Source organism: Coregonus lavaretus, assembly GCF_964263955.1.
Source record: "Coregonus lavaretus genome assembly, chromosome: 13".
Taxonomy (NCBI): Eukaryota; Metazoa; Chordata; class Actinopteri; order Salmoniformes; family Salmonidae; genus Coregonus; species Coregonus lavaretus.
The window spans coordinates 31,983,894-32,011,481 of NC_140000.1; the positions used below are offsets into that span (position 1 = coordinate 31,983,894).

The 27,588-nt window shown below is 44.4% G+C and overlaps 1 protein-coding gene across 1 annotated transcript in view; it reads left to right on the forward strand.

Annotated features, from left to right (window-relative positions):
- Positions 1–4: 4 nt before the first annotated feature.
- Positions 5–27,588, forward strand: part of LOC311140652 (protein DOP1A-like) — a 40,301-nt gene continuing 12,717 nt past the window's right edge. Inside the window, exons 1-20 of the mRNA XM_084175799.1 lie at positions 5–333; positions 1,745–1,940; positions 2,152–2,333; positions 2,736–2,906; positions 3,115–3,304; positions 3,913–4,011; positions 4,314–4,413; positions 8,039–8,148; positions 9,053–9,167; positions 9,496–9,616; positions 9,727–9,846; positions 10,037–10,142; positions 16,688–16,909; positions 18,674–19,169; positions 19,416–19,699; positions 20,014–20,166; positions 20,301–20,401; positions 22,975–23,249; positions 23,545–24,822; positions 25,077–25,980. Of these exons, the coding sequence (XP_084031925.1) occupies positions 1,803–1,940; positions 2,152–2,333; positions 2,736–2,906; positions 3,115–3,304; positions 3,913–4,011; positions 4,314–4,413; positions 8,039–8,148; positions 9,053–9,167; positions 9,496–9,616; positions 9,727–9,846; positions 10,037–10,142; positions 16,688–16,909; positions 18,674–19,169; positions 19,416–19,699; positions 20,014–20,166; positions 20,301–20,401; positions 22,975–23,249; positions 23,545–24,822; positions 25,077–25,980 (5,165 nt within the window). The 5' untranslated portion in view covers positions 5–333; positions 1,745–1,802. The remainder of the gene's footprint in view (positions 334–1,744; positions 1,941–2,151; positions 2,334–2,735; positions 2,907–3,114; positions 3,305–3,912; positions 4,012–4,313; positions 4,414–8,038; positions 8,149–9,052; positions 9,168–9,495; positions 9,617–9,726; positions 9,847–10,036; positions 10,143–16,687; positions 16,910–18,673; positions 19,170–19,415; positions 19,700–20,013; positions 20,167–20,300; positions 20,402–22,974; positions 23,250–23,544; positions 24,823–25,076; positions 25,981–27,588) is intronic.

Consider the following 27,588-nt stretch of genomic DNA (forward strand, 5'->3'; position numbering starts at 1 on the left):
TTGGGCTTTGTGAACCTGAACGTAGGGCAGGTGTGGTTTTGATGGTGGTTTGTTATTCAATCATAAAGGCAAAGACCTCGCTATCTTAGAATATGTAGGATACACTTTATTGTCTAACCCGTGAGCGTTGTATGCTTACTTGACAAGTGCCACGGTTTAACCGAGTCGACGCCGGGGGCCCGGCAGCAGCAACATCAATACGGACATTGCTATCACATAACTAGCAAGGATACATTTCCCACTGTGCCAATTAGCGCAGACTGTGAATTTTTTTAATTCGTCAAGCTGGATAAATAATTTAGTGACCAGTGTTTTACAAATATCCTGCTAACGGTAAGCATTTATCGTCGATTGTCGTGGCCGAGGAATAACAGACAGTCGTTGCTAGCTTTGGGACAAAACATCGGGAGTTAGTCAGTCTGTGTGATGCTGTGTCCCAAAGCTAGTCGTTGCAGGCTGTAACGTTACAGCTAACTAAGTTACCTGGTACTATTGTAGCTATCTGGGTGTTGTATCCTTGCCTTGACTGAGTTAGCTACCTAGGTAGCATATTTGCATGGAGGGGCAGGTTTCGGTATTGTTGACCACGCATTACTTATTACGATAGGTGATGTCATTCAAGTTTGGTTGCGAGTTATGTCAGCTGCCTTGATAAGTGTATAACGTCGTTAGCCTTAGAAATAATACTTGTTTTCTTGTCTACATCTTTTTAAATAGGTGACTTGCTAGCTAGGTTAATCTTGCGTTTTATAAGTTGCATGCCATGTCATTATATTGTTCTTGTCAATATATCTAGTTGGTGTCATTATGAAATTAGGCTGTCTCTTGCCAATTATTTTAACTCTTGACAACTAGCTACAGATCCATATAGCTGCAACTACAAAGACCAGGGCTGTCATTTAGTTTCCTGTGTCGCCCACCCCACGAAGAACACATTTCATTGTGAGGCACTGGGCAGGGTGTCATAAAATATATTTATATATTATCTTTAACTCTGCGTTGTTGGAAATGAACCCATAAGTAAACATTTCTCTGTCTACGAAGCATGTGACAAATAAAATGTGATTTGGTTGTATTTGGAACCCAACTCTCTCACATGCATCTCTCTCTGTTCACTTACATTTACATTTACATTTTAGTCATTTAGCAGACGCTCTTATCCAGAGCGACTTACAGTTAGTGAGTGCATACATTATAATTTTTTAGAATTGTTTTTTTATTTGTATTTTTTTATACTGGCCCCCCGTGGGAATCGAACCCACAACCCTGGCGTTGCAAACGCCATGCTCTACCAACTGAGCTACCTCCCTGCCAGCCATTCCCTCCCCTACCCTGGACGACGCTGAGCCAATTGTGCGCACTTGACTTCTCTATTGTCTGTTGAAGCCCATCTATCTACCTCTCCCATCCCTAAGGCATCTGTTTCATTAAGACATGTCTGGAAGAAGACACTCATGATTCAGCACTATCTTCACGAACCAATGTTAACCTTATACATGTCTTGTACCCTGTCAGACTTTGTCATTTGTATATGACTGGTCAATGAACAGCTCCATCTGTGCACTATCATCAACCCATGTGCTTCTCCTCTGTAACTCTTATTCTGACAGATTGACTGCCACTGGCCTGCACATTAAGGACACATGTAGTTTGAGGCTAATGAAGCTTCCATACGTAACGTTCTGATTAATCACTCGCTATGACTCAGAGTAATGATCTTCTCTCTCTGACTCATTCACTCCAGGTGTGATGTGTGTATGTGAGCCTGGTCTTGGCCAGTAGCAGAATAACCACCCAAGAGGATGAATGCAGAGGAAGTGGAGCTGCTCAGTGACTCCAAGTACAGGAATTATGTGGCGGCGGTGGACAAGGCCCTCAAGAACTTTGAGTACTCAAGCGAATGGGCAGACCTCATCTCTGCACTGGGCAAACTCAACAAGGTAACGACCACAAACATTTACCTGTTTGGATTCTTCACATATGTACATTTTGGTTTGGAATGGATACACAATGACCACATCAGCAATTAAACCCGGATCTGCATAGTCTAATGTGCTAAATGCTTCATTATTTTTTTTACGCCAGCTGTTGTGGAAAGATTGGCCACTGGTACCCCACGTCTGATGTTTGCATCTGTTTCTCATCTCTCAGGTATTGCAAAGCAATGCCAAGTACCAGGTGGTGCCCAAGAAGCTGACGATAGGCAAGCGTCTGGCCCAATGCCTCCACCCGGCTCTGCCCAGCGGGGTGCACCGCAAGGCCCTGGAGACCTACGAGATCATCTTCAAGATCATAGGGCCCAAGAGGCTGGCCAAAGATCTCTTCCTCTACAGGTACCAATTAGGCTACTGGATGTCAGCACTTGTTAAGGACAGTAGTAGTAGAGAAGTACAGTAGCTTTATTGTAACTGGAGAACATATCATAAACTGAATTTGAACTAGTAAAGTAAGTAAATAAGCCTTGCCCAAGCCAGAATGGTCCATAGGGCAGGAGCCTGTTTCTCCTGTTTCTGTAGCGTGAGGCAGCTTGATGTACAAGTACACCCCCTGGACAGAACGCTAGTCTATCGCAGGGCCTTACCCTCAATCCATCTCCTTTGAACTAGTAAGAGAATGAAAATAATGCATGTGGATTTCATTCAGTAGTTATTTTTCTTCAGTTGACTGATCTACCCTATAATTTCCCCTTTACTCTATTACCCCACTGCCTAACACCTGTCCCCTGCCTGTTTCAGCTCTGGGTTGTTCCCTCTACTCTCCAATGCTGCTATGTCTGTGAAGCCGGTGCTGTTGTGCTTGTATGAGACATACTACCTGCCCCTGGGAAAGACCCTCAAACCTGGCCTGCAGGGGCTGCTGACTGGGGTCCTACCGGGCCTGGAGGAAGGCTCTGAATACTATGACAGGTAAGAGATGGAGGGCTGGAAAAGAGAAATGGATGTAATTGAATGAAGTGAAATGCTAATTACGGAACAAATGTAAAAAAATATATATATATTCATTCAGAATCAACCTTAATAATAATTCAATTATCTGGGATTCAATTGTCTTGTTAATGTATGTTTGATTTGCAACCCAAATTCAGTTATTTCAATTCAATGCAATCCTGTCCAGGACCAACACGTTGCTGGAGAAGGTGGCTGCGGCGGTGGAGCAGTCGGCCTTCTACAGCGCCCTGTGGGGCAGCATCCTGACCAGCCCCGCCGTGCGCCTGCCCGGTGTCACCTTTGTCCTGCTGCACCTCAACCGCAAACTCTCCATGGAGGACCAGCTCTACGTCATGGGCAGCGACATCGAGCTCATGGTACACAAAAATAATAATCATTTTCAGAGACACTTGTCTTTTTCCTTTATCCCGACCCCCCCCCCCCCCCCCCCCCCAAGATACACACACACACCAAGTAGAGCTTGTAGTGCCTGTGTTTGTGGAATATTTAGAAATCATTAGTAGTGTATTCATGATGCTCACTGAGAAATGAAGTCATTTCTCAGTACCCTCTGTATATAGCCTCGCTACTGTTATTTTACTGCTGCTCTTCAATTATTTTAATTTTTAATTTTTTACTTACCACTTATTTTTCTTAACTGCATTGTTGGTTAAGGGTTTGTAAGTAAGCATTTCACTGTAAGGTCAATGCCCGTTGTATTCGGTGCATGTGACAAACAACATTTGATTTGATGTGAACTTGTATTGAGTAGGGCCAGGAGAATTTCCTAATCAAATGACCTGCTCAGAAAAAAACTCTGGGCCCTACTTTTTTCCTGGTCGGGAAGAACAAGCAGAAAATGCAATGGGAGTCAACCTAGTCTGGTTCTTCTGAAGTTCTACATATTCACTCATTTATTTGCAGTACATTAGATAGATGTAAATGGGGCTTGATTTAACCCTGTGTGTTGTGTCGCACCCTGCAGGTGGAGGCAGTCAGCACGTCGGTGCAGGACTCAAGTGTTCTGGTCCAGAGGAGCACCCTGGACCTGATCCTCTTCTGCTTCCCATTTCACATGAGTCAGGTAAGGACAGATCTGGACTGCTCTGTCAGCACTGCTCAGCACACAAGACAGCAGTCACAGCACTGTTGGGAACTGGCCATTCTTGATGATGAGGCTATCCGACATCCAGTGAGAGGGAGAGAGAGCATGCAGTGACTCACAGTGGATGCTTGTTTGGCCGTTCACCTCTCCATTCAATCATCGAAGCACAATGTGCCTCAGAGCCCAAACAGCCCAAATTACGACATCCTTTCTTCCAATTCAGAACTCATCTGACCTCTGCTATTATTTCCTTATTTTTGTGGTGTGTGTTGCTCTTCCAGGCCACCCGTCCAGATATGATTCGGATCCTCTCTGCAGCGCTGCACGTGGTTCTGAGGAGGGACATGTCACTCAACCGCAGACTGTACGCCTGGCTGCTGGGTAAAAGACACACTCACGCACACACAATGGTTTCCGTTAGCCGGTAATAGCCGGCTTTTGGCCTTACATTTTTTTGAAAATTCAATAAATAAAATTGGCGCTGGCCAATTGTCCGGGAGAAGAAGAATAAATACTATTCCGAAATAATGCTTTTTAGCCTATAAGTTGATGAAATACCAGTCTATGTAAATACATTTGACTGGTCATGCTTATCGGTCTATAAGTTAATTTGTATAATTTAGTTGAATTAAATTGGCGCGTGTGTACAGTATATTTGTTATGTATCCTATTTATAGGCCTCCTGTAGCTCAGTAGGTAGAGCATGGCGCTTGCAACGGCAGGGTTGTATGTATGCACTCTAACTGTAAGTCGCTCTGGATAAGAGTGTCTGCTAAATGACTAAAATGTAAAATGTTATCACGTGCGTACAGATACAGAGCCTTTTAGCGGAAAATATGTCGGACAGCGTGATAGTTGCTGCTACAGCATCTCAAACAGCAAAGGCAAAGGCAGCGGAAGTCAGGCTTCATCAGCGCGTCACACACCAATTTGCAATGAGTTGTGTCAAGTTGGCTGGATGTCCTTTGGGTGGTGGACCATTCTTGATACACACAGGAAACTGTTGAGCGTGAAAAACCTAGCAGCGTTGCAGTTCTTGACACAAAGCAGTATACCCGGCACCTACCACCATACCCTGTTCAAAGGCACTTAAATATTTTCTTGCCCATTCACCCTCTGAATCCATGCGCTTTTAATGTGAATAAATAGTTTATCAACATTTTAAGCTAAACATTCTTTTTTTATGTAGCCTAGGCCTATTGGTTGTTTGAATTTAGGATCTATCGTCCCACAACTGTCCCAGAGTCTGTTTGGAATAGGCTATTTCTTTCTCGCACAGAATGACAATATGACCAGTAGAATAGGTAAACTTTTCTACTATGGGGGATAGTAGATTGACATAGGCTAGTGATTTTGCTGTTCGTTACTTGCTCATCTTGTTGGCTGAGGAAAATATGGACAGTTATTCTAACATCTTCGAAGTGTCCCTCCACAGCCTCATAGAGGATCTAGATACATTTTCTAACCTCTCTGGATTACAACCAAATTATGACAAATGTACTATATTACGTATTGGATCACTAAAAAATACAATTTTTACATTACCATGTAGTTTACCAATAAAATGGTCTGATGGTGATGTGGATATACTCGGAATACATATCCCAAAGGAAATAAATGATCTCACTTCAATACATTTTAATAGAAAGTTAGCAAAAATAGATAAGATCTTACTACCATGGAAAGGAAAATACCTGTCAATTTGTGGAAAAATCACCCTGATTAACTCTTTAGTATTATCCCAGTTTACCTATTTGCTTATGGTCTTGCCTACGCCTAGCGAACAGTTTTTTAAATTATATGAGAAAAAAATATTCAATTTTATTTGGAACGGCAAGCCAGACAATATTAAAAGGGCATATTTATATAATGAATATGAATTCGGAGGACAGAAATTATTAAATATTAAAGCATTAGACCTATCACTAAAAGCTTCAGTCATACAAAAGTTATACTTAAATCCGAACCGGTTCTCTAGCAAATTGTCTCACCCAATGTTCAAGAATGGCCTTTTTCCCTTTATTCAGATTACAACCACTCACTTTCAGTTATTTGAAAAGGAAATAATCTCCCAAATATCACTATTTCTAAAACAAGCCATAGAAAGTTGGTTGCAATTTCAATTTAATCCTCCAGAAACGACAGAACAAATAATGCAACAAATATTGTGGTTAAATTCAAATATACTAATTGACAAAAAAACTATATTTTTTGACAGAATGTTTAAAAAAGGTATAATCTTCGTAAATGATATCATCGGTAGGACTGGTGGAGTTATGTCGCACATGCAGCTAACAAAAACATATGGAAATGTCTGCTCAACCCAAAATTACAACCAAATAATTGCAGCCTTACCGCAAAAATGGAAGAGGAAAGTGGAAGGTGGAGAAAGTAAGGAACTTGTCTGTCGGCCTTGCATTAAAGAACATAATTGGTTAAGGAAAACTGTGATAAATATACAAGTATATCAGTTTTACTTAAGGACCAAAGGATTGACAGCCGTCCCATATAGATTGCAAAATAGTTGGGAAGAGATTTTTGACGTACCGATCCCATGGCATAGTGTTTATGAACTGACACGCAAAACGACACCAGATTCAAAAATTAGAATCTTTCAATTTAAATTATTATATAAAATTCTTGCTACCAATAGAATGTTATTTATATGGGGGATACAATCTTCCCAGCTCTGCAGATTTTGCTGTGAAGAGACAGAATCATTAGATCATTTGTTTTGGTCCTGTCATCATTTGTAGCTTGTTTTTGGACACAGGTCCAGGAATGGCTAAAGGATTGCAATATTTACCTGGAGCTAACCTTGCAGATAGCATTACTGGGTGATCTGAAAAGTAATAGTAAATCGATCAATAATATAATAATACTTTTAGCAAAAATGTTTATTTTTAATTCACAATCTGTAGAAGCAATGAGAATAGAAAGGTTCAGAACTTTTGTAAAACATCACAGTACAGTTGAAATATATATGGCAAATAGAAATCCTAAATGGATGGTGTTAAGAGATAGATGGGAGGTATTGAATAGAGTTGAAGGATGGGACTAATAACAAATAACAACAAATAATAACAAAGATAGCTAATAATGTAAGCATACTGTGTCCATAATAAGTATATAGGTTGTATGTTGGGAGCTTTTGAGAAAGAGCACAGTTAGAAATAATTATTGTAAAATTAACTGTGTCCATAAGGTGTAGATGGTAAGTATAGACCGGAAGTAGAGGCCTGGGCATTGTTGTTCACTAATTTACTCCAAGTAGGGAAAGGATGGCGGGGTTGAAAAGTAATAAATGGGAGTATATATATAAAAAACATGTGGGATTGGAAGTGATGCAGACAATTACATTGATAGAAGATACAATCTATCTGCAATATTAAGCTAATCCACCCCTCCCCCCCAAAAAAAAATCTTCGAAGTGCACATCAGAATTTGGTAAGATGGACCGCACATCGTTGCGTCCTCGTCTTGCATGTTCTTTTAATATGAATTACCATAATCTAAATGTGATTTCTGTCATTCTGATCACCGTGGGTGGAAGCCCTAATCAGGTCACGCACCCAATGCATATGGGTCGGGAACATTTCCGGTGAATTAAAGTGCTGCCGGTCAAATGTCCGGTGCCACATTTTCATAATGAAAACCCTGGTGCACATGCACGCATACATACCACTGCATACGTTCTGTACAACTTAGTATAGTTGAGTTGTTGGACTTTGCCTGTTGGAATGATCATCTGGCCATATATGTCTTGTGCAGTAACATGTCTTGTAGCCACATTTCCCAGTGCTTATTTCCCTACTTTGTTTTCTCTTATTTGTGTCTTACTCACTGTGGATAAAAATGCTGGTAAGTGTCTGCTGATCAGGGCTCATGTTTTTACACTCAGAAAAGCTTGTTTGTTTGCTAAGTTACTGGTAACTCAATCTCACCCCACCCTCTTCTCCCTTGTCTTTCGTCATATTGTGTGCGTGTGTGTGTACTGTGCTCCTAGGCTTTGACAACAATGGTGTGAGGACAGGCCCTCGCAGCTCTCGACAGAGCAACCCTGAGGACCACGCTACCCACTATTTCAATACCTACTCCAAGGACATGCTGGTCCAGGTACGCCTTGTACGCACACACACCCACCCACACACCCACCCACCTACACACACACACACACACACACAGGCCATATACAGGTGTTTTATGGCCTTTTATAAACAAACATGCGTACAAAAACAAGACAAGCTGTTCCAAGTGCATTTGCACAGCCTTCAAATACAGATTGCTAACACACACTTACAAGACAAACTGTTCCAAAGCTATTTGCATAAATTACAATTTTCAAAGACCTCAAAGTTTGAGTGGATCTTCTGAAAGGGAGCAAGGTAAATGCCTTACATTTTTCAGCAGGTGAAATTTGGACTCCTATTGCTCCCCCCCCCCACACACACACACATACACCCTTAGGGGTCTGCCTGTAATGCCTGTAGCCCCCTACCTCCACACCCCTCCTAATCCCAGGGGCCTTCCCTTTGAAGCTCTCCCAAAATCTGCTCCATGCCTGGGCCACGATCACACACTATTCCCCCTTGTAATGCAGTGTCACGCCCCAACAGCATTGGCCCTTATGATGGTGGGGCCTACATGTGATGTGTCCTGGTACTCCAGGGGTTGGGACAGACAGACAGACAGACAGGGGCTTTAATTTGTTCATCTGCCATCTGTTCATGGACACTTGTTGCGTCTCCCCCCACTGGGAAACGGGGCTACTGCAGGGACCGTCTGTTCCCCGGCCCCATCCACTTCTGTTAGACGAGGCATGAAACACACACACACACACTGAAGGACAAAAAGAAGACTTGCCATGGAAAATATCCCCCGGCCCTAACCCAAAAATGTAATATATATAGCTAACCAGCTGAGTCCTTGTGCTGCCGTCTGTCTCGGGAGTTGCTTTGGTCGTTCTGTATTTTTTGAATGCGGTTTGATCCAGAAGTTTTGACCGTGTGTGTGTGTGCAGGCAATGGTGGGGATCCTGCAAGGGAAGGCCCGAGGCGGTGAGGAGGAGAGCGTCCTGATGCATGACCTCAAGCCCTTCCGCATTCTCATCAGTCTGCTGGACAAACCTGAACTCGGTACGGTATATTACTACACCCATCAGACCAATGCAACACATATCATTCATGTCACTGTTACACACTGAATAGAACACACACAGCATTTTGGTCATAGTGACCCACATATCACTACTGGGCCGTGTTCAGTAGGGAACACCATAGCAAAACTTTTCACAGCTGACAACTAAAATTAGCGCTTCTTATTTGACAACTCCAGGTAGTCCCTCCCCGTTTCAGTCCATTTCCTTCCATTTGGTGCCTAATGACCCTATTTCCGTTTGACTGTTCTAGATACATTTGTAAATGGACATGATCAGTGATTGATTTGTAATCCTGTGTGTTCCAGGGCCAGCCATTCTGGAGGATGTTCTGATCGAGGTGTTCAGGACATTATACACACAGTGCCGAGCAGAGCTGGACCTGCAGAACCACAACCCATTCAGCAAGGACCATGCTCATCTCAGCAGGTTGGCCAGCTTGTGTGTGTGTGTGTGTGTGTGTAACACTAAACACATGAAAAAAGCCAAAGCTTTAATAAACATTGTAAGCTAAGGGTCGTATTGATTGTTTCCCTCAGCAAACTGCGAGAGAACAAGAAAACTGCAGAGCTTATCAAAACGGCCAATCTCCTGTTCAACTCTTTTGAGCCGTACTACATGTGGGACTACATCGCTCGCTGGTTCGAGGACTGCTGCAGGTCTGTGTGTATGTGCTGCTCCATGTGTGTATGCTGACATGGTAAGATAGCGAGATAGAGCCTGGGCCGTGTTCATTAGGCCACACCGTAGCAAAATGTTTTGCAACAGAAAGTAAAGTTAAGCATTTCTTATTGGACAAGTTTGGGAGAGCTGAGTTTAAAGTAAACGGGCTCACTGTACATCTTGCAGGAAGGCAAAGAATGGACCAGGGAGTGCTGGGAGCACAGAGTCCTCAGGGCTCTCATTGGTGGAGTTCTGTCAGTTGGTGGACTTCCTACTGGACATTGTGTCCTTGGTGAGACACACACACTTCTCTCCCCGCCTTCCTTTCTCACTCATACTATAGTATCTCTATACAGAACAACAGCCATTGAAATATCAGTACTCATACAATATAATATTTACTAATTATAAGTCGCAGTTTCTGACTGTGACTGCTCATGGCAATCCCTTATGGTGTGTGCTGTCTTTCTATCTCTCTGTGTGTGTGTGTGCGTGTGTGTGCAGTGCATTAACAGGTTCTAGAATTGCCTGTCTTTTTTAGTCTCATTGCATTTTCTAGTAGAGAGAATGCTGGTCTTCATTTCCAGTCTGAATAGGTTGGAAAGCCCCTCACACCTTTATTACTGTCTGTGTGTGTGTGCACAGCATGTGTGTAAGTGAGTGATTGCTTGCGGCCGTGCGCATGTGTTTGTGTGTGTGTGTGTGCGTGCGTGCAGATGTTTCTCTGCGTGGGTATGTTCTGCATACAAAGTGTCCTCTGGCCTATGCTCTGCTTGCTCCTGTCTGTTCAATCTATCTGCTCTCTCTCCTTGAAGCCTACTAGAAGCATGAGGGTAATCTGCCAGGTAAAGTACTGCTGTATCATGCTTCTTCACCCTTCAACCCGCCTACCTGCTTTACTGTGGCTTGGATAACATTTTAGCAACATTCCTAAAGGCTATTTTTCATTTCTGCTCTTTTTCTGGCTTTGAATATGGTTATTGTACTTCAGAGTGAGTGAAATAGGCCTATATTATTGGGAATATGGTGGAATTTCTATGTAGTCCAATAGAATTGGGATTTCTTTGTAGGAATATACTGTATATATATTCATAGTTTGGTGGGGGATGTTGTGAAAATGAAATCTCAGCCCGGTGTGTCATTGTCCTGCATGCACAGAATAATATGCTCCCATTGCTCACATATGTAAAGAAGTAGCCTATGGCTTTTTGAAAATGTCACATTTGTTTATTCTTCGTTTGCCCATCGTTTTGTTTTCTTTTAGCATTACTTTTTTAATGTCATTTGAAAAAATAAAACAAATTCTAGGAAAATGTACAATATAAGATGACAATGATTTGAGGAAGCCTACTCATTATTAAATATTTTAGTGGGGGTTGTATTTTTCAAAGGGTTTAACCTCTTAAACTCTGACGGCCTCTGATGGCTTTTTCTAGACTACGCATAATATTATGTACTACCCTCATAAAGTACAATGCTTTCAGAAAGTATTCACACCCATTGACCTTTTCCAAATTTTGTTGTGTTACAAAGTGGGATTAAATTTGATTTATTTGTAATTTTTTGTCAACGATCTACACAAAATACTCTGTCAAAGTGGATTATTTCTTTTTATGAAAAATAAAACAATAATATATCTTGATTAGATAAGTATTCAACTCCCTCAGTCAATATATGTTCAAATCAAATCACATTTTATTGGTCACATACACATATTTAGCAGATGTTATTGCAGGTGTAGAGAAATGCTTGTGTTCCTAGCTCCAACAGTGCAGTAGTATCTAACAATTCACAACAATACACACATTTAAAAGTAAAATAATGGAATTAGAAATATATAGATATGGAATTAGAAATATATAAATATTAGGACGAGCAATGTCGGAGTGGCATTGACTGAATACAGTAGAATATAATACAGTATATACATATGAGATGAGTAAAGCCGTATGTAAACATTTTTAAAGTGACTAGTGTTCCATTATTTAAAGTGGCCAGTGATTCCATGTCTATGTATATTGGGCAGCAACCTCATTGGTGCAGAGTTGAGTAGCCTACCCGGCTAGTGATGGAATCACCTTTGGCAGCGATTATAGCTGTGAGTCTTTCTGGGTAAACTTTGCACACCTGGATTGTACAAAATTGCACCGACATACTGTACAAATAATTATCTTGGCTTAGTAAAAAAATAAAAATATTCAAGCTCTGTCAACTTGGTTGTTGATCATTGCTAGACAGCAATTTTCAAGTCTTGCGATAGATTTTCAAGCCAATTTAAGTCACTACTGTAACTAGGCCACTCAGGAACATTCAATGTCGTCTTGGTCAGCAACTCCAGTGTACATTTGGCCTTGTTTTAATTTATTGTCTTGCTGAAAGGTGAATTTGTCTTCCAGTGTCTGTTGGAAAGCAGACTGAACCAGGTTTTCCTCTAGGATTTTGCCTATGCTTAGCTATATTCTGTTTATTTTTATCCCACAAAAAACTCACTAGTCCATAACATGCAGCCACCACCATGCTTGAAAATATGAAGAGTGGTATTCAGTGATATGTTGGATTTGCCCCAAACATAACGCTTTGTATTCAGGACAGAAAGTTGATTTCTTTGCCACATTTTTTTCTGGATTACTCCCTAGTCCTAGCCAGTTACACAATCTAAATGTAATCAATTTTAAATTCAGGCTGTAACACAACAAAATGTGGAAAAAGGGGTGTGAATACTTTCTGAAGGCATTGTACATTTAGGTTTCAAAACTTTAAGTCCTACAAGCACATGAGAAGTACTGTTAGAAAGGTAAGAACTGTTGGTTTCTTCAGAAAGTATTTTTACCCCTTGACTTATTCCACATTTTGTTGTTATAGCCTGAATTCAAAATTTATTACATCGATTTTTTTCTCTCACCCATCTACACACAATACCCCATAATGACAAAGTGGAAACATGTTTATAGAATGTTTTGCAAATGTATTGAAAATTACAGTTGAAGTCAGAAGTTTACATACACTTAGGTTGGAGTCATTAAAACTCGTTTTTCAACCACTCCACACATTTCTTGTTAACAAACTATAGTTTTGGCAAGTCGGTTAGGACATCTTCTTTGTGCATGACACAAGTCATTTTTCCAACAATTGTTTACAGACAGATTATTTCACTTATAATTCACTGTATCACAATTCCAGTGGGTCAGACGTTTACATACGCTAAGTTGACTGTGCCTTTAAACAGCTTGGAAAATTCAAGAAAATGATGTCATGGCTTTAGAAGCTTCTGATAGGCTAATTGACATCATTTCAGTCAATTGGAGGTGTACCTGTGGATGTATTCCAAGGCCTACCTTCAAACTCAGTGCCTCTTTGCTTGACATCATGGGAAAATCAAAAGAAATCAGCCAAGACCTCAGAAAAAAGATTGTAGACCTCCACAAGTCTGGTTCATCCTTGGGAGCAATTTCCAAATGCCTGAAGGTACCACGTTCATCTGTACAAGCATTAGTATGCAAGTATAAACACCATGGGACCACGCAGCCATCATACCGCTTAGAAAGGAGACGCGTTCTGTCTCTAGAGATGAATGTACTTTGGTGCGAAAAGTGCAAATCAATCCCAGAACAACAGCAAAGGACCTTCTGAAGATGCTGGAGGAAACAGGTACAAAAGTATCTATATCCACAGTAAAACAAGTCCTATATCGACATAACCTGAAAGGCCACTCAGCAAGGACGAAGCCACTGCTCCAAATCCGCCATAAAAAAGCCAGACTACGGTTTGCAACTGTACAAAGATCGTACTTTTTGGAGAAATGTCCTCTGGTCTGATGAAACAAAAATAGAACTGTTTGGCCATAATGACCATCGTTATGTTTGGAGGAAAAGGGGGCATGCCGAAGAACACCATCCCAACCGTGAAGCATTGTGGTGGCAGCATCATGTTGTGGGGGTGCTTTGCTGCAGTAGGGACTGGTGCACTTCACAAAATAGATGGCATCATGAGGAAGGAAAATTATGTGGATATATTGAAGCAACATCTCAAGACATCAGTCAGGAAGTTAAAGCTTGGTTGCAAATGGGTCTTCCAAATGGACAATGACCCCAAGTATACAGTGGGGGAAAAAAGTATTTAGTCAGCCACCAATTGTGCAAGTTCTCCCACTTAAAAAGATGAGAGAGGCCTGTAATTTTCATCATAGGTACACGTCAACTATGACAGACAAAATGAGAAAAAAAATCCAGAAAATCACATTGTAGGATTTTTAATGAATTTATTTGCAAATTATGGTGGAAAATATGTATTTGGTCAATAACAAAAGTTTCTCAGTACTTTGTTATATACCCTTTGTTGGCAATGACACAGGTCAAACGTTTTCTGTAAGTCTTCACAAGGTTTTCACACACTGTTGCTGGTATTTTGGCCCATTCCTCCATGCAGATCACCTCTAGAGCAGTGATGTTTTGGGGCTGTCGCTGGGCAACACAGACTTTCAACTCCCTCCAAAGATTTTCTATGGGGTTGAGATCTGGAGACTGGCTAGGCCACTCCAGGACCTTGAAATGCTTCTTACGAAGCCACTCCTTCGTTGCCCGGGCGGTGTGTTTGGGATCATTGTCATGCTGAAAGACCCAGCCACGTTTCATCTTCAATGCCCTTGCTGATGGAAGGAGGTTTTCACCAAAATCTCACGATACATGGCCCCATTCATTCTTTCCTTTACACGGATCAGTTGTCGTGGTCCCTTTGCAGAAAAACAGCCCCAAAGCATGATGTTTCCACCCCCATGCTTCACAGTAGGTATGGTGTTCTTTGGATGCAACTCAGCATTCTTTGTCCTCCAAACACGACGACTTGAGTTTTTACCAAAAAGTTATATTTTGGTTTAATCTGACCATATGACATTCTCCCAATCCTCTTCTGGATCATCCAAATGCACTCTAGCAAACTTCAGACGGGCCTGGACATGTACTGGCTTAAGCAGGGGGACACGTCTGGCACTGCAGGATTTGAGTCCCTGGCGGCGTACTGTGTTACTGATGGTAGGCTTTGTTACTTTGGTCCCAGCTCTCTGCAGGTTATTCACTAGGTCCCCCTGTGTGGTTCTGGGATTTTTGCTCACCGTTCTTGTGATCATTTTGACCCCACGGGGTGAGATCTTGCGTGGAGCCCCAGATCGAGGGAGATTATCAGTGGTCTTGTATGTCTTCCATTTCCTAATAACTGCTCCCACAGTTGATTTCTTCAAACCAAGCTGCTTACCTATTGCAGATTCAGTCTTCCCAGCCTGGTGCAGGTCTACAATTTTGTTTCTGGTGTCCTTTGACAGCTCTTTGGTCTTGGCCATAGTGCAGTTTGGAGTGTGACTGTTTGAGGTTGTGGACAGGTGTCTTTTATACTGATAACAAGTTCAAACAGGTGCCATTAATACAGTTAACGAGTGGAGGACAGAGGAGCCTCTTAAAGAAGTAGTTACAGGTCTGTGAGAGCCAGAAATCTTGCTTGTTTGTAGGTGACCAAATACTTATTTTCCACCATAATTTGCAAATAAATTCATAAAAAATCCTACAATGTGATTTTCAGGAAAAAAAATTCTCAATTTGTCTGTCGTAGTTGACGTGTACCTATGATGAAAATTACAGGCCTCTCTCATCTTTTTAAGTGGGAGAACTTGCACAATTGGTGGCTGACTAAATACTTTTTTCCCCCACTGTACTTCCAAAGTTGTGGCAAAATGGCTTAAGGACATCAAAGTCAAGGTATTGGAGTGGCCATCACAAAGCCCTGACCTCAATCCTATAGAAAATTTGTGGGCAGAACTGAAAAGGCGTGTGCGAGCAAGGAGGCCTACAAACCTGACTCAGTTACACCAGCTTTGTCAGCACGAATGGGCCGAAATTCACCCAACTTATTGTGGGGAGCTTGTGGAAGGCTTCCCGACATGTTTGACCCAAGTTAAACAATTTAAAGGCAATGCTACCGAATACTAATTGAGTGTATGTAAACTTCTGACCCACTGGGAATGTGATGAAAAAAATAAAAGCTTAAATAAATAATTCTCTCTACTATTATTCTGACATTTCACATTCTTAAAATAAAACGGTGATCCTAACTGACCTAAGACGGGGAATTTTTACAATGATTAAATGTCAGAAATTGTGAAAAACTGAGTTGAAATGTATTTGGCTAAGTTGTATTGCAACGCCAGGGTTGTGGGTTTGTTTCCCACGGGGGGCCAGTATGAAAATGTATGCACTCACTAACTGTAAGTCGCTCTGGATAAGAGTGTCTGCTAAATGATTAAAATGTAAAATGTGTATGTAAACTTCCGACTTCAACTGTAAGTATTCAGACACATTTCAGTTTAATGCATTCAGTTATACAACTGACTAGGTATGCCCCTTTCCCCCCTTGGGGCGGGGTACCCCTTCAAATCGTCTGATGCGGTACTGGGTCCAAAACAACCACTCAGAGTTAATCAGGTTAACTGATAGTTCTGGAAATGCCTACAAAGCCATGGTAATGGTATACAGTTTCTTTAATGTGTAGACTTATTTCGAAGAAGAGAGAGGTTACTGATAACTAATAATAATAAATAACTATATAGATTCGGAATTGGATTTTGATTACATCAAGCTCCAACAAGAGCGTTCTCACACATGCTTGATGCTGCCTATTTATTTTATTATGTTTATTTGACAGGGACTATTTACAATTAAAACATAAATCAGGTAATGTGATGCGTTGTACCAGATGAAACTAGGCATCTAATTTCCATCTCCAGTCACCTAGCGAGTGGCGACTCCCCTATTCTCCAGACCCCTCTCACCCTCCTCTTCCTCCTCCCTTCAGGAGACCTACATAGAGATCCAGACGGAGCACCTCCCCCAGCTGCTGCTGCGCATGGTGTCTGCCCTGACCTCTCACCTCCCGGCACTGGGCCTGGGGGAGCTCACCCACTGCCTGCGCCTCTGCTCCAAGATCCTCAGCAAGGTGCAGCCCCCCCTGGTGTCCCCTCTGTCCTTGCCCACGGGCCCCCTCACCTCCACAGTCTCTGCTAAGGAGGAGAAACAGGTAAGGAGTACTGAGATGGTGCCCCAGCCCGGGACACCTATACGAGTTAGATTAACCTTGGTTGTTACAGCCAGAGCATATTCTATAACTTTTGGTGTTTGTGTGTGATGTTTTTTAAATCATTGTATGCGTATGTAAAATGTATGTAAAATAAATGCTTAGATGTATGTTGAATCAATATTAGTGCAAACATTTCCCAGGTAATAAGGATCATATATAGGCTACCTTTTCATGACAAAACCAACTTGACTTTGTCTATCCTGACTTACGCTTTTAACCCAGTTCCATTTCATCTGTAAAGCGTTGTGATGATGAATGAGCTTCAATCATGACCTCTGTCAAGTCAGAAAACATCCTGTTGTTATTCTAGTTCTTCCCTGCCTTTACACAGTTTGCTTTAGCATATTGTCTCTGAGCGTTTGGTTGATCAAAAAAGAACATGGTTCCTTTTACATCTGAACAGTATGTGAAATCCATGCAAAGGTTAAATAGTTTGTCCAGTGGAGATGAAATGGAACCGAATTACGTTCACAAGCAAACATACAACCCCCTACACACCCACGTTCATTGATTCTCACTTTGAAAATGAAAACTTTCAGTTCCTAGCAATGACTGACTACCTTTGATAGAACACGAATGTCACTTCTTTCTCTTCCTGCCAAATGAAATCATTAGAGCAGGGCTCCTCTGTTGTTGACCCAGCAGAGACGACAGCAGTTTGGCCTGCTTCCCTCGCCCTCAAAAACATTAACAACCATCCAAGGCCCTCATGGTGTCCCCTGGTCCCAGAGCTGGCCCCCACCCCTCTACCCCCTCAATTTGGCTGGGTGATCCTTGCTCCAGGACTGGCCCTACTGTCCCTCCCTCTCTCCCCAGACAGAGGTGTTAGAAGCTGGGATCAGTCTACTTTCTCTGCCCCCCTGTCTGTTACCTGGCAGTCTGGTAGAGTGTTTCAGTGCTCAGTAAGGCTTGACTAAAAGTTGACAGACTCCTAGGCTGGAGGTAGAGGCCTGGGAGAGGTGCAGGGGAGGGGGGCACATAGAGACACACACATGTGGTAACTAACAAACAGCTGAGCCCCTCTCTTTCTCTCAGAGGAGGATCGGACTACCCTATGGTTTCCCCTTGGGTCTGTCTGCTCCATTGGAGTGGAAGGCTTCCTTCCCTCCCTTCCGCTCTATCCAGCCTCCCTTTCCCTCCCCCCTCTCCCTTCCTCCTGTTCTCCAGCTACCCTCCTCGGTGCATTTACAGGACGTAGTTTGCCATCTGAGTCCTGGCGCCAGAATGTGTAGCTTCAGCCTGCCGCACTGCATGCTGGGAAAGCCCTGGGGCTGTCTTGTGGCATGGCAATGTGGGAGTGGGGCTGTCTGTCGATCTGTCCTAAGCTGTCTGGCTGGCATGATGAAGGGAGGGAGCTGTAGGTAGGGTGTAGTGGAGGAGTCCCTTCAGTTTGGGGCAACAGCTGTTCACTTCCCTGTCTGTTCGGGAGTGTCTGTGCTTAGAAATCATCTCCCTCCTAGTCTGCGCTCTTCTCTTGACCTGATGCACTTTGGTCCCCACTGACAATCCTAAAACAGGCCAGGTTAGAATTATTAGGAATCCTGCCCTTGTTACACGGTCAATTTGTTCACTGGATGGTCCTGTTTTCGGTTTCCAGCTTGTTTAACACAGACGCCTTTTGTTTCCAATGCTGATGTGTATTGTTGCTGTCTGTATTTGACCTCTTCTCCTTTCTCCACTCTTCTCCCTGCTCTCTCTCCCCAGCCCCTGCCCACTCTGGAGCTGCCCAGCGGCGAGGTGTTTGAGAACGGGGAGAACCCCAACAACAGTCGCTCCTCTGAGAGTGGCTTCACAGACTTTGTCCAGTACCAGGCCTCTGAGGAACCAGCACTACCCACTCAGTCTTCCCTCAAGACGGGCTGCAGCGGCTCCCTCCCAGCCTCCCAGAACAAGCAGCAGGACAAGCCCGTCATGCAGTGCTGTCTGGAGCACTTCCAGCACTTCCTCTCCCGCCTGGTCACCCTGTACATCACCCCGGGGATGGTAGAGGGAGCTGGGGGCGAGAGGAGCGATGTGGTGCGAGCGGAACCAGAGGGTGGCGCCCAGCAGAACGGGTGTGATGTGGTTGAGGTGCCAGGGAAAAGGGAGTGTCTGGAGGTCTTTACCGCCGCCTGCCAGCTCTTCCTGGAGTGCTCCAGCTTCCCTGTCTACATCGCCGAGGGCAACCTCAAGTCCACGCCCCTGTCTAAGGAGCAGACTGGTAAGACAGACAGACCACATTTGAGATACAGTATAGGCGCTGTGCAGATGAACAGATCTTCACTATGGCTGGAGAAGTGTTTAACTACATTTCAGTTTGATATGATAATCCTATACCCTTCTCCATATGTCAAACATATGGTCTCTCCCCTTTGTGTTAGATGAGCACATCTGGACTACAGCTATTTACTGTTGTATGTCTTCTCTCCTTCTCTCAATACAGTATCGTTTCTATTCTCTCCTGCAGACAGCGAGCAGATGCGTCCGGGCGTGTGGCTGCAGACCCTGATGGACGCCTGCTGCCTGGCCAGTGACTTCAGCGTCCAGGGCGTGGCCATTTCCCTGGTGATGGACCTGGTGGGCCTCACCCAGTCCGTCGCCATGGTCACCGCCGAGGGCAGCATCGCCGGCGGCAACCCCGACTCCACCCAGCCCATGAGCCCCAGCCAGGGCCGCGTTGCTGTGGTGATCAGGCCACCACTCACGCAGGGAATCCTGAAGTACATCGCAGAGAAGACAGACTTCTTCAAGGTAAGTGACAGGGAAGAGATTTGTGGCTTATTTGGATCTGATATGGTTGAGATGTTTAGAAGTGGTTCAGTACAGAGAACACAGACTGTATCTCATCATGATAAATGGAATAAACTTTTGATATCTCTTTGCCATTGCTCACCATGATAAATGGTAGAAACTTATGTTGATAAATCAATTTTTCAGCATGATAAATGGTAATAAACCTATGCTAATAAATCTCTCTATTGCTCACCATGATACATCTTAGAAGCTTTAGATATCTCTCTCTAACAATTTCTCTCTCTCCTCCTTCTTCCCCCTCACCTCTCCAGAGTGTGGCCCTTATCCTGTGGGGTCAGTTGGGGGAGGGGACCCCTCAGCACCACCAGCGCAGTGTGGAGCTCTTCTACCAGCTCCACAACCTGGTGCCCTCCTCCAGCATCTGTGAGGATGTCATCAGCCAGCAGCTCATGCACAGAGACAAGGTTGGTCAGCTCAGTACATATGCAGACAGACACGTAGGAACACACACAGATTTACAGTATGCTTGTAAGAATTCTGTATGCCTGAAGGAATATGCTCCAACACACGTCATCTAAGATTTCTGTGTGTTTTTCAGAAAATCCGTCTTGAGGCCCATGTGAAGTTCTCTGTGCTTTGGCATCTGACCAGAGACTTGAACATCACCAAGTCTTCCCCTTTCAACCGCACCTTTGACAGGTAGGCCTTCCCTCTCTACTGACACCCAACTCAAAAGTTAGTTTTTGTCCGTTGTTTCATCAAGGGTGGACAAAATAGCTGCTATTATATTAATGTAATACATATCTCGTACTCTTTTCTGTCTCTCTCTCTCTCACACACACACACACACACACACACACACACACACACACACATACCGTTCGGACGCTACAGAAATTTTTGTGAGAAGACCGATTTTCAGGATGTCTCATGGTCCGACAAACACCGCTGTAGCTCGGCTACCTTCCACCGCAGATACGGATGGCTGACATTGGAGGATTGAGATGCAGCCCATGAAAATTACATGTCTCTAGCTTAAACTGACAGATTTTGATAGGGATTTTTTAAATTATGTTCCTTAGATTGATGCTCGGGTGGATTATTAATATACACCATCACAATAAATCCATTAGGAAACATTATGAAATGAATTAAATGTATTTCTGAAGAACTGAATAGCATATTCTAAGTCCGCCTACTGTAGATCTGGCTATGCGCCATGCCAATGGCAGCCTAGGCTGTAGACTAGTTCATTTAGCAGACAAGATATGCTTATAATTCCCATTATTACTATTACCATTATTTTATAATATATTATTTTAGAGTTAGATGAATATAATTGATCTTAGCTGAATAAAATAGAAAGGATAATTTCCCCAAACGATTATTGAGCGAGTGCGTACATGGAGTGCCTATTCTGTGTAGAACATAAAAAGTGATAATTTAAAACCGGTCCTATACGCTTGATTTAGAGTTATTTGGCAACTTTAACTGTGAATGATTGTTTTCAATTTAGAATGGGCCATTATCAGCTAGGGAGGGGAAAAAAAGACAAGTCATCCTTATGCACTCTAATAGGGAATGGAGGATGCGCTTTCCTGCTTTCCGTGGTTTCTTTTCGGGTAGGCTCCTCCGGTTTTAGGCTACATCGGGATTGCATATAGAAATGTATGGGCTTATATGAATTTATTTCACTCCACGCATCAACCAGCTCAAACTATGTACTCCAACCCTGTTCCTGCAAGCTACCCAGTGCTTAATTTGGGAATGGACAGTAGCCCACTTAAGCCACAACATCGAAAACCAAGTGAAATCTATTTGTGAACATCGCTAGTAACATGTTTTCGCAAAGAAACGTATTTCATTAAACTGTTGACGGCCTCTCTCTCTGCACGCTCGATAAAGGAATGAAGCAGAGCGAGAGGAGGAGGAGATGGAAACGCACGGTGGTGAGATATTCTGTAGATTAAGGACACCTTCCTAATATTGAGTTGCACCACCCCCCCCCCCCCCCCCCCCCCTTGCCCTCAGAACAGCCTCAATTCGTCAGGGCATGGACTCTACAAGGTGTCGAAAGCATTCCACAGGGATTCTGGCCCATGTTGAATCCGGTGCTTCCCACAGTTGTCAAGTTGGCTGGATGTCCTTTGGGTGATGGACCATTCTCTATCCACACGGGAAACTGTTGAGTGTGAAAACCCTAGCAGCATTGCAGTTCTTGACACACTCAAACCGGTGCACCTGGCACCTACTACCATACCCCGTTCAAAGGCACTTAAATAATTTGTCTTGCCCATTCACCCTCTGAATGGCACACATACACAATCCATGTCTCTATTGTCTTGAGGCTTAAAAATCCTTCTTTAACCTGTCTCCTCCCCTTCATCTACACTGATTTAAGTGGATTTAACAAGTGACATCAATAAGGGATCATAGTTTTCATCTGGATTTACCTGGTCAGTCTGTCATAGAAAGAACAGGTGTTCTTAATGTTTTGTACACTCAGTGTATGTATACGCTTTAAGATAGGCTTATATAGGCTTAGGCAGAGCTATATGTATTGTATAACGGCACAATAATTATTTTAATTCAGGCTTTTTTGGGGGCTTGGGTTCATATAGGCTAGGCTTATGCATATGCATAAGCTCTAATATGCGTATGCAGGTTCTGCATGTGACTTCTTAAATGCTTTGAAATAATTATCAACTTAGAAAGCGCTGTCATGACTACCATGTTTTCCATTAAGTTTCAACCTGTTATTTTAATTTATTTCTTCAAATTGATCGATCACAATGACGTCAAACAATGTAGCCTAATGGTGAGTTTTACAAGCATGATACTCCCACACACCCACCCCAAATAATTAGACCCCCATTGATAAAGATGTTGAACTCCCGTCATCACCAGTTATCCTCATCATTCAGATTCTTATAATTCAGTCTTGAAATGTTTGATGTGATTTTTGAATGATTTTGCGTTGATGTCAGACTGATTAGAGGGACAATAGAGTGCTGAGTACCAGGCCGTTAGCGAATTGGGTACTACCAATGCATCAACTACAGAGCGCAGAATAGGAGGAGATTACTGTGACTCAATGGTCACGTGGATTTTGACTGCGGTCATGACTCATGACTGCCGGTGTGACGGTAATATGGTCACGGGAACAGCCCTATACACACACACACACACACACACACACACACACACTACCCCTTTGCCATTACAAATTAATATCTTCCGTCTTCTTATCTCTCTCTCCCTCCCCCTCCCAGGTCTCTGTTCATCATGCTGGACAGTCTAAGTTACTGGGATGCATCGGCCAGCGCAGTGGGCCGGGCCTGGCTCAACCAGGTGCTCCAGAGGCATGACATCGCTCGGGTCCTAGAGCCCCTCCTGCTGCTGCTGCTGCACCCCAAGACCCACCGTGTGTCCATCCAGCGCGTCCAGGCCCAGCGCCACTGGGCCCAGGCGTTCCCCAACCACAACCCCCAGGCCGAACAGGACCCCTCCGAACCCATCTACATGAGAGACTCGGGAATCTCCGACAGTGAGTAGAGGGGAGAAACGGGTTAGAATGGTGGTGGACAGGACAGCCATGGTCGTGAAGAGATACAGGGCAGTACAGGCTTTTGTTCCAGCCCAGCACTAATAGATTCAACACTCATCTCAGGATTAGTTGGATCAGAAGTTTAATGTTGGTCTGGAAGAAATGTCTATAGCTCTAAAGGATCAGTGTTGTTTGGTGAACATTGGTTTGGAGTGAATCTAGTTCAAGGCTCATTTCGACTCTCTAATTTATTTGCATAAACAGTATGTCACATCCTCTTCTCTTCTTCTCTCAGACTTCAGCCAGATGCCAGGGGACTCTCTGATGTCAGGCCTCCGAGGGCTGCCATTGGGTGACATGGAGCCCTTCTGCCTGACAGTCAACCCTCTGAGTGACAGCCTGTCCCTGCTCAGCCTGAGCAGTGAGAACCTGGCGCTGAGCGGTGACTACCATCCTCCTGACCAGCAGGGGGAACCCCACCACCACGGCTCTGAGTCCAGCGGCTCCCACTCCTCCACCGTAGATAATGGCAGCTTCGAGGAGCCAGACGACACCTGCAGCACAGTGAACGGATGTGGATCCGACCAAGTCCCTGTCCTTATAGTGTCAGACATTATGGGTCCTGATGAGGAGGATTCACTAGAAGAGGCTGTGTTGTCGGTGTTAAATGAATTGATAGACAGGGTGGTGGGGATGGGAGAGGAGGGGCCACCTGAAACGCCGTCCCCCCCTGAAGCGTGGGCACAGACGGACTCCGATAGCTCCTCATCAGACACGCCGACCGGTCTTCGGCTCGATTCGGGCCTCCACGCCCCCTCCCACCGCCTCGAGATGTTAGCGGGAGGCACCCTGGGGTTCTTCCATGTCACCCCACCGGACCAGACAGGGGAGGAGGGGGAGAGGCACCACGAGGGCATCACTCGCCACAGCTCGTCCCCCTCCATCGTGACCCTACCGGACAGCTCGGGCCTGGCCACCCCTCCAGACCGGAGCCTGCACTTGGACGTTGTGGACCTGGGGGCCCGTAAGCGCTCCCACAGCAGCACCCAGCTCAGCCTCAAGGGTAAGATCATGGAGCGTCTGCAAGACAAGTCCCCCGGTGCCAAGCCCAAGGTGAAGAAGAACAAGAGGAAGGAGGAGGAGAGGCAGAGGAAGGCCCTGCAGGCCGATAAGCTCCGGCTGCCCAGCATCTTCTTCGGAGACAGCCTGGATCTGGAGAACTGGTACAGCTGCGGAGAAGGTGAGGTGTCCGAGATCGAGAGTGACACCGGCTCGCCCAGTGGGGGCGGAGGGGTGAGCGGGGGCAATGGTCCCAACGGGAGAGCGGGGCGTAGAGCTTCCGCATCGCCGCCTCTGTTCAACATTCACCCCCTCTACCAGCACGTGCTGCTCTACCTGCAGCTGTACGACTCATCCCGCACACTGCACGCCCTTTCGGCCATCGCCGCCATGCTGCGGGCGATGCCATCGGACTTCGTGGACGCCATCTCCACCACCAGCATCAACAACACCTACACACCCCAGCTGTCGCTGCTGCAAAACCTGCTGGCACGACACCGCGTTTCCGTCATGGGCAAGTCTTGGGATTTTTTTAAATGCACAAAACACATATAAAACAGCTAAACACATATGAACTAAACAGGGGTAAAACGCATGCCAGAGGTGTAACACATTACGCTGATTCTAAGTCGCGCTGGATAAGAGCGTCTGCTAAATGATTAAAATGTCAATGTAAAATATACACAGACATTAAAAACCATACAATCTGAAGTTTTCTTATTATTAGAATGTAAAATAATGTGATGTTCAATCTCCTTCTCCTCCTAGGTAAGGACTTCTACTGCCCCATCTCCCAGGACAGCCACTCCCACTCGTTCCGCAGCGCCATGTTCCTAGAGATCATCATCTCCCTCTGCCTCTACTTCCTGCGCTCCTACTACTCTGCCCACGTGGGCACGGCCGCCACCGACCTGGCGGGCAACCGGGCCATGCAGCTGACCAGCTTGGAGGTCCTCACCCTCCTCTTCAGCGAGCTGTCCAAGGTGACCGGCGGCTCGGCCAAAGGCTTCGCCAGCTTCATCAGCGACGTGCTGTCCAAGTGTAAGGTCCAGAAGGTGGTGCTCCACTGTCTGCTCTCCTCCATCTTCTCGGCCCAGAAGTGGCATGATCAGCGGGCAGCTGGCGTCAACGTGGCCTCCCAGGAGGAGGGTCTCTCAGAGGACAGCGTCATCAACCTCTCAGAAGATCAGATGGACGGCTGCAGCGCCGTTCAGTCCCAGCTGCTGAGGCTTCTCCAGAGCCTGGTGGTGCTTGAGCACAGGGTCCTAGTGCCCGCCGAGGAGGGGGGAGACGGGGGGCCTGTGGCTGTCCCGGGGGGTGTAACATTAGGGGGTGTAACGTTAGGGACGGGTAGCGGGGCAGGGTCGGGCTTCGAACTGCTGGGAGGCGAGGTGGAGCACATGAACCCACAGCAGCCAATGACGTCGCTGCAGTACCTCCACGGGCAGCCTATCACAGCGCAAGGCATGTTCCTGTGTGCGGTGATCCGGGCACTGCACCAGCACCACGCGTGTAAGATGCACCCACAGTGGATCGGCCTGATCACGGCCACGCTGCCCTACATGGGCAAGGTGCTGCGCAGAGTGGTGGCCTCGGTCACACTGCAGCTCTGTAGGAACCTGGACAACCTCATTCAGCAGTACCGCTTTGAGACCGCCATCACAGACACCAGGTAACTGCTATTGTATAGTTTCTTATAAGCCCATATGGGCTGGGCATTTGAAATGGTGCTGAGACATACATATCCACCCATCAGTACTGGTTAGTCATTATTAAACCACACCACTGATACCTCTGTCGTCCACAGGACAGTGGACAGTGGCTATATTGGAAGGTTTTTACATGCATTGTTCTTGATGTGTGTGTTTTAGACCTACCCACTTAAGTTGAATGCACTAATTGTAAGTCACTAATGCACTAATTGTAAGTCACTCTGGATGTCTGCTAAATAACTTCAATGTAAAAGTGGAAAATGTTTTGTGCCAGGATCAGGTGGGAAGCAACTGAAAGCAGATTGTCAGTAACCAGGTTTCCATCCAACCATTTCATGAATTACCTGATGTATAAAAAAAGTCATGACCGGGCTAATGGAAACAGGAAATGTTGGGACAATTTCATAAATGTCGACAGACAATTTGTTGATTCGACAACAGACAATTTGTTGATTCGACATGGTGGGACCTTTTTGTGTCAGTAAAATGTGGCTAATTTTGTGAGAAATGGCAGTGGAAATGCTTATGTGCAAATATTGATATAATAACCATCATATCGAAGTAAACTTGGAATCACATGATGATATTTTGTGTTGTCCTCCCGCTACGACTCGGGAAAGCATGCAGTTTATTAGGCTGCAGATGAAATAAATTATGATGAACTTCACAGGGTGGTGAAAGTGCATGGTAATGGGATTGGTGCGCCTTTCCAATAAATATTGACGGTCTTATTCTGGTGACATGATGATCGATGCTTGCCTGCCATTTGACAAAACAAAAGTTCTTATCCATAATAATCTCATCATATAGGCTAGCCTACCTGCACTATCTGCAAACTGTTGGCTAGAGCGCATGTGCCAACACCATAGTGGGCACATTTGCTATTTAATGCAACAGTTTTTGTGACAAAACTTTCGGTACAGTGAAAATCCGATAGAAACACATTGAACTATAGATTTTTATTTGGTACATGAAAACTTGAAGGGGATAGTTCAAGATTTTGGCAATGAAGCTCTATCTACTTCCCCAAAATCAGATGAACTCTTGGTCTCTGCATCTAGTATGAAGGAAGTTAGAGGTAGTTTCGCGAGCCAATGCTAACTAGCGTTAGCGCAATGACTGCAAGTCTACAGGAACACCTAGCATGCTAGCTGTTCCCGTAGACTTCCAGTCATTGCGCTTACGCTAGTTAGCAACTTCGTTCAAACTGCAAACAGACATAAAAATGGTATCCACAAGTTCATCTGGCTCTGGGAAAGTAGATAAAGGGCTTCATTGCCAAAATCTCAAACTATACCTTTAAGAAGAAAAAAAGTACATTGTATGTGCTCTAGGTCATCATGCATTGCTTTTTATCCACAACAAGTCAGTTTGGTTGAAACACTGGTGGGAAAACGCATATATTCTTTTATGGAGATTTTTTTTTTATTCACCTGAAAATCTGTCGTTAATTGGATGTAAACCTAGCTAGTGAAGTGAAATATTTGTATGAATTGGTTAATTTAAGCACATATCCATGGCAATAGATTTACAGCTGTTTTGTAGCAGAGGGAACGTTTGTAAGAAAT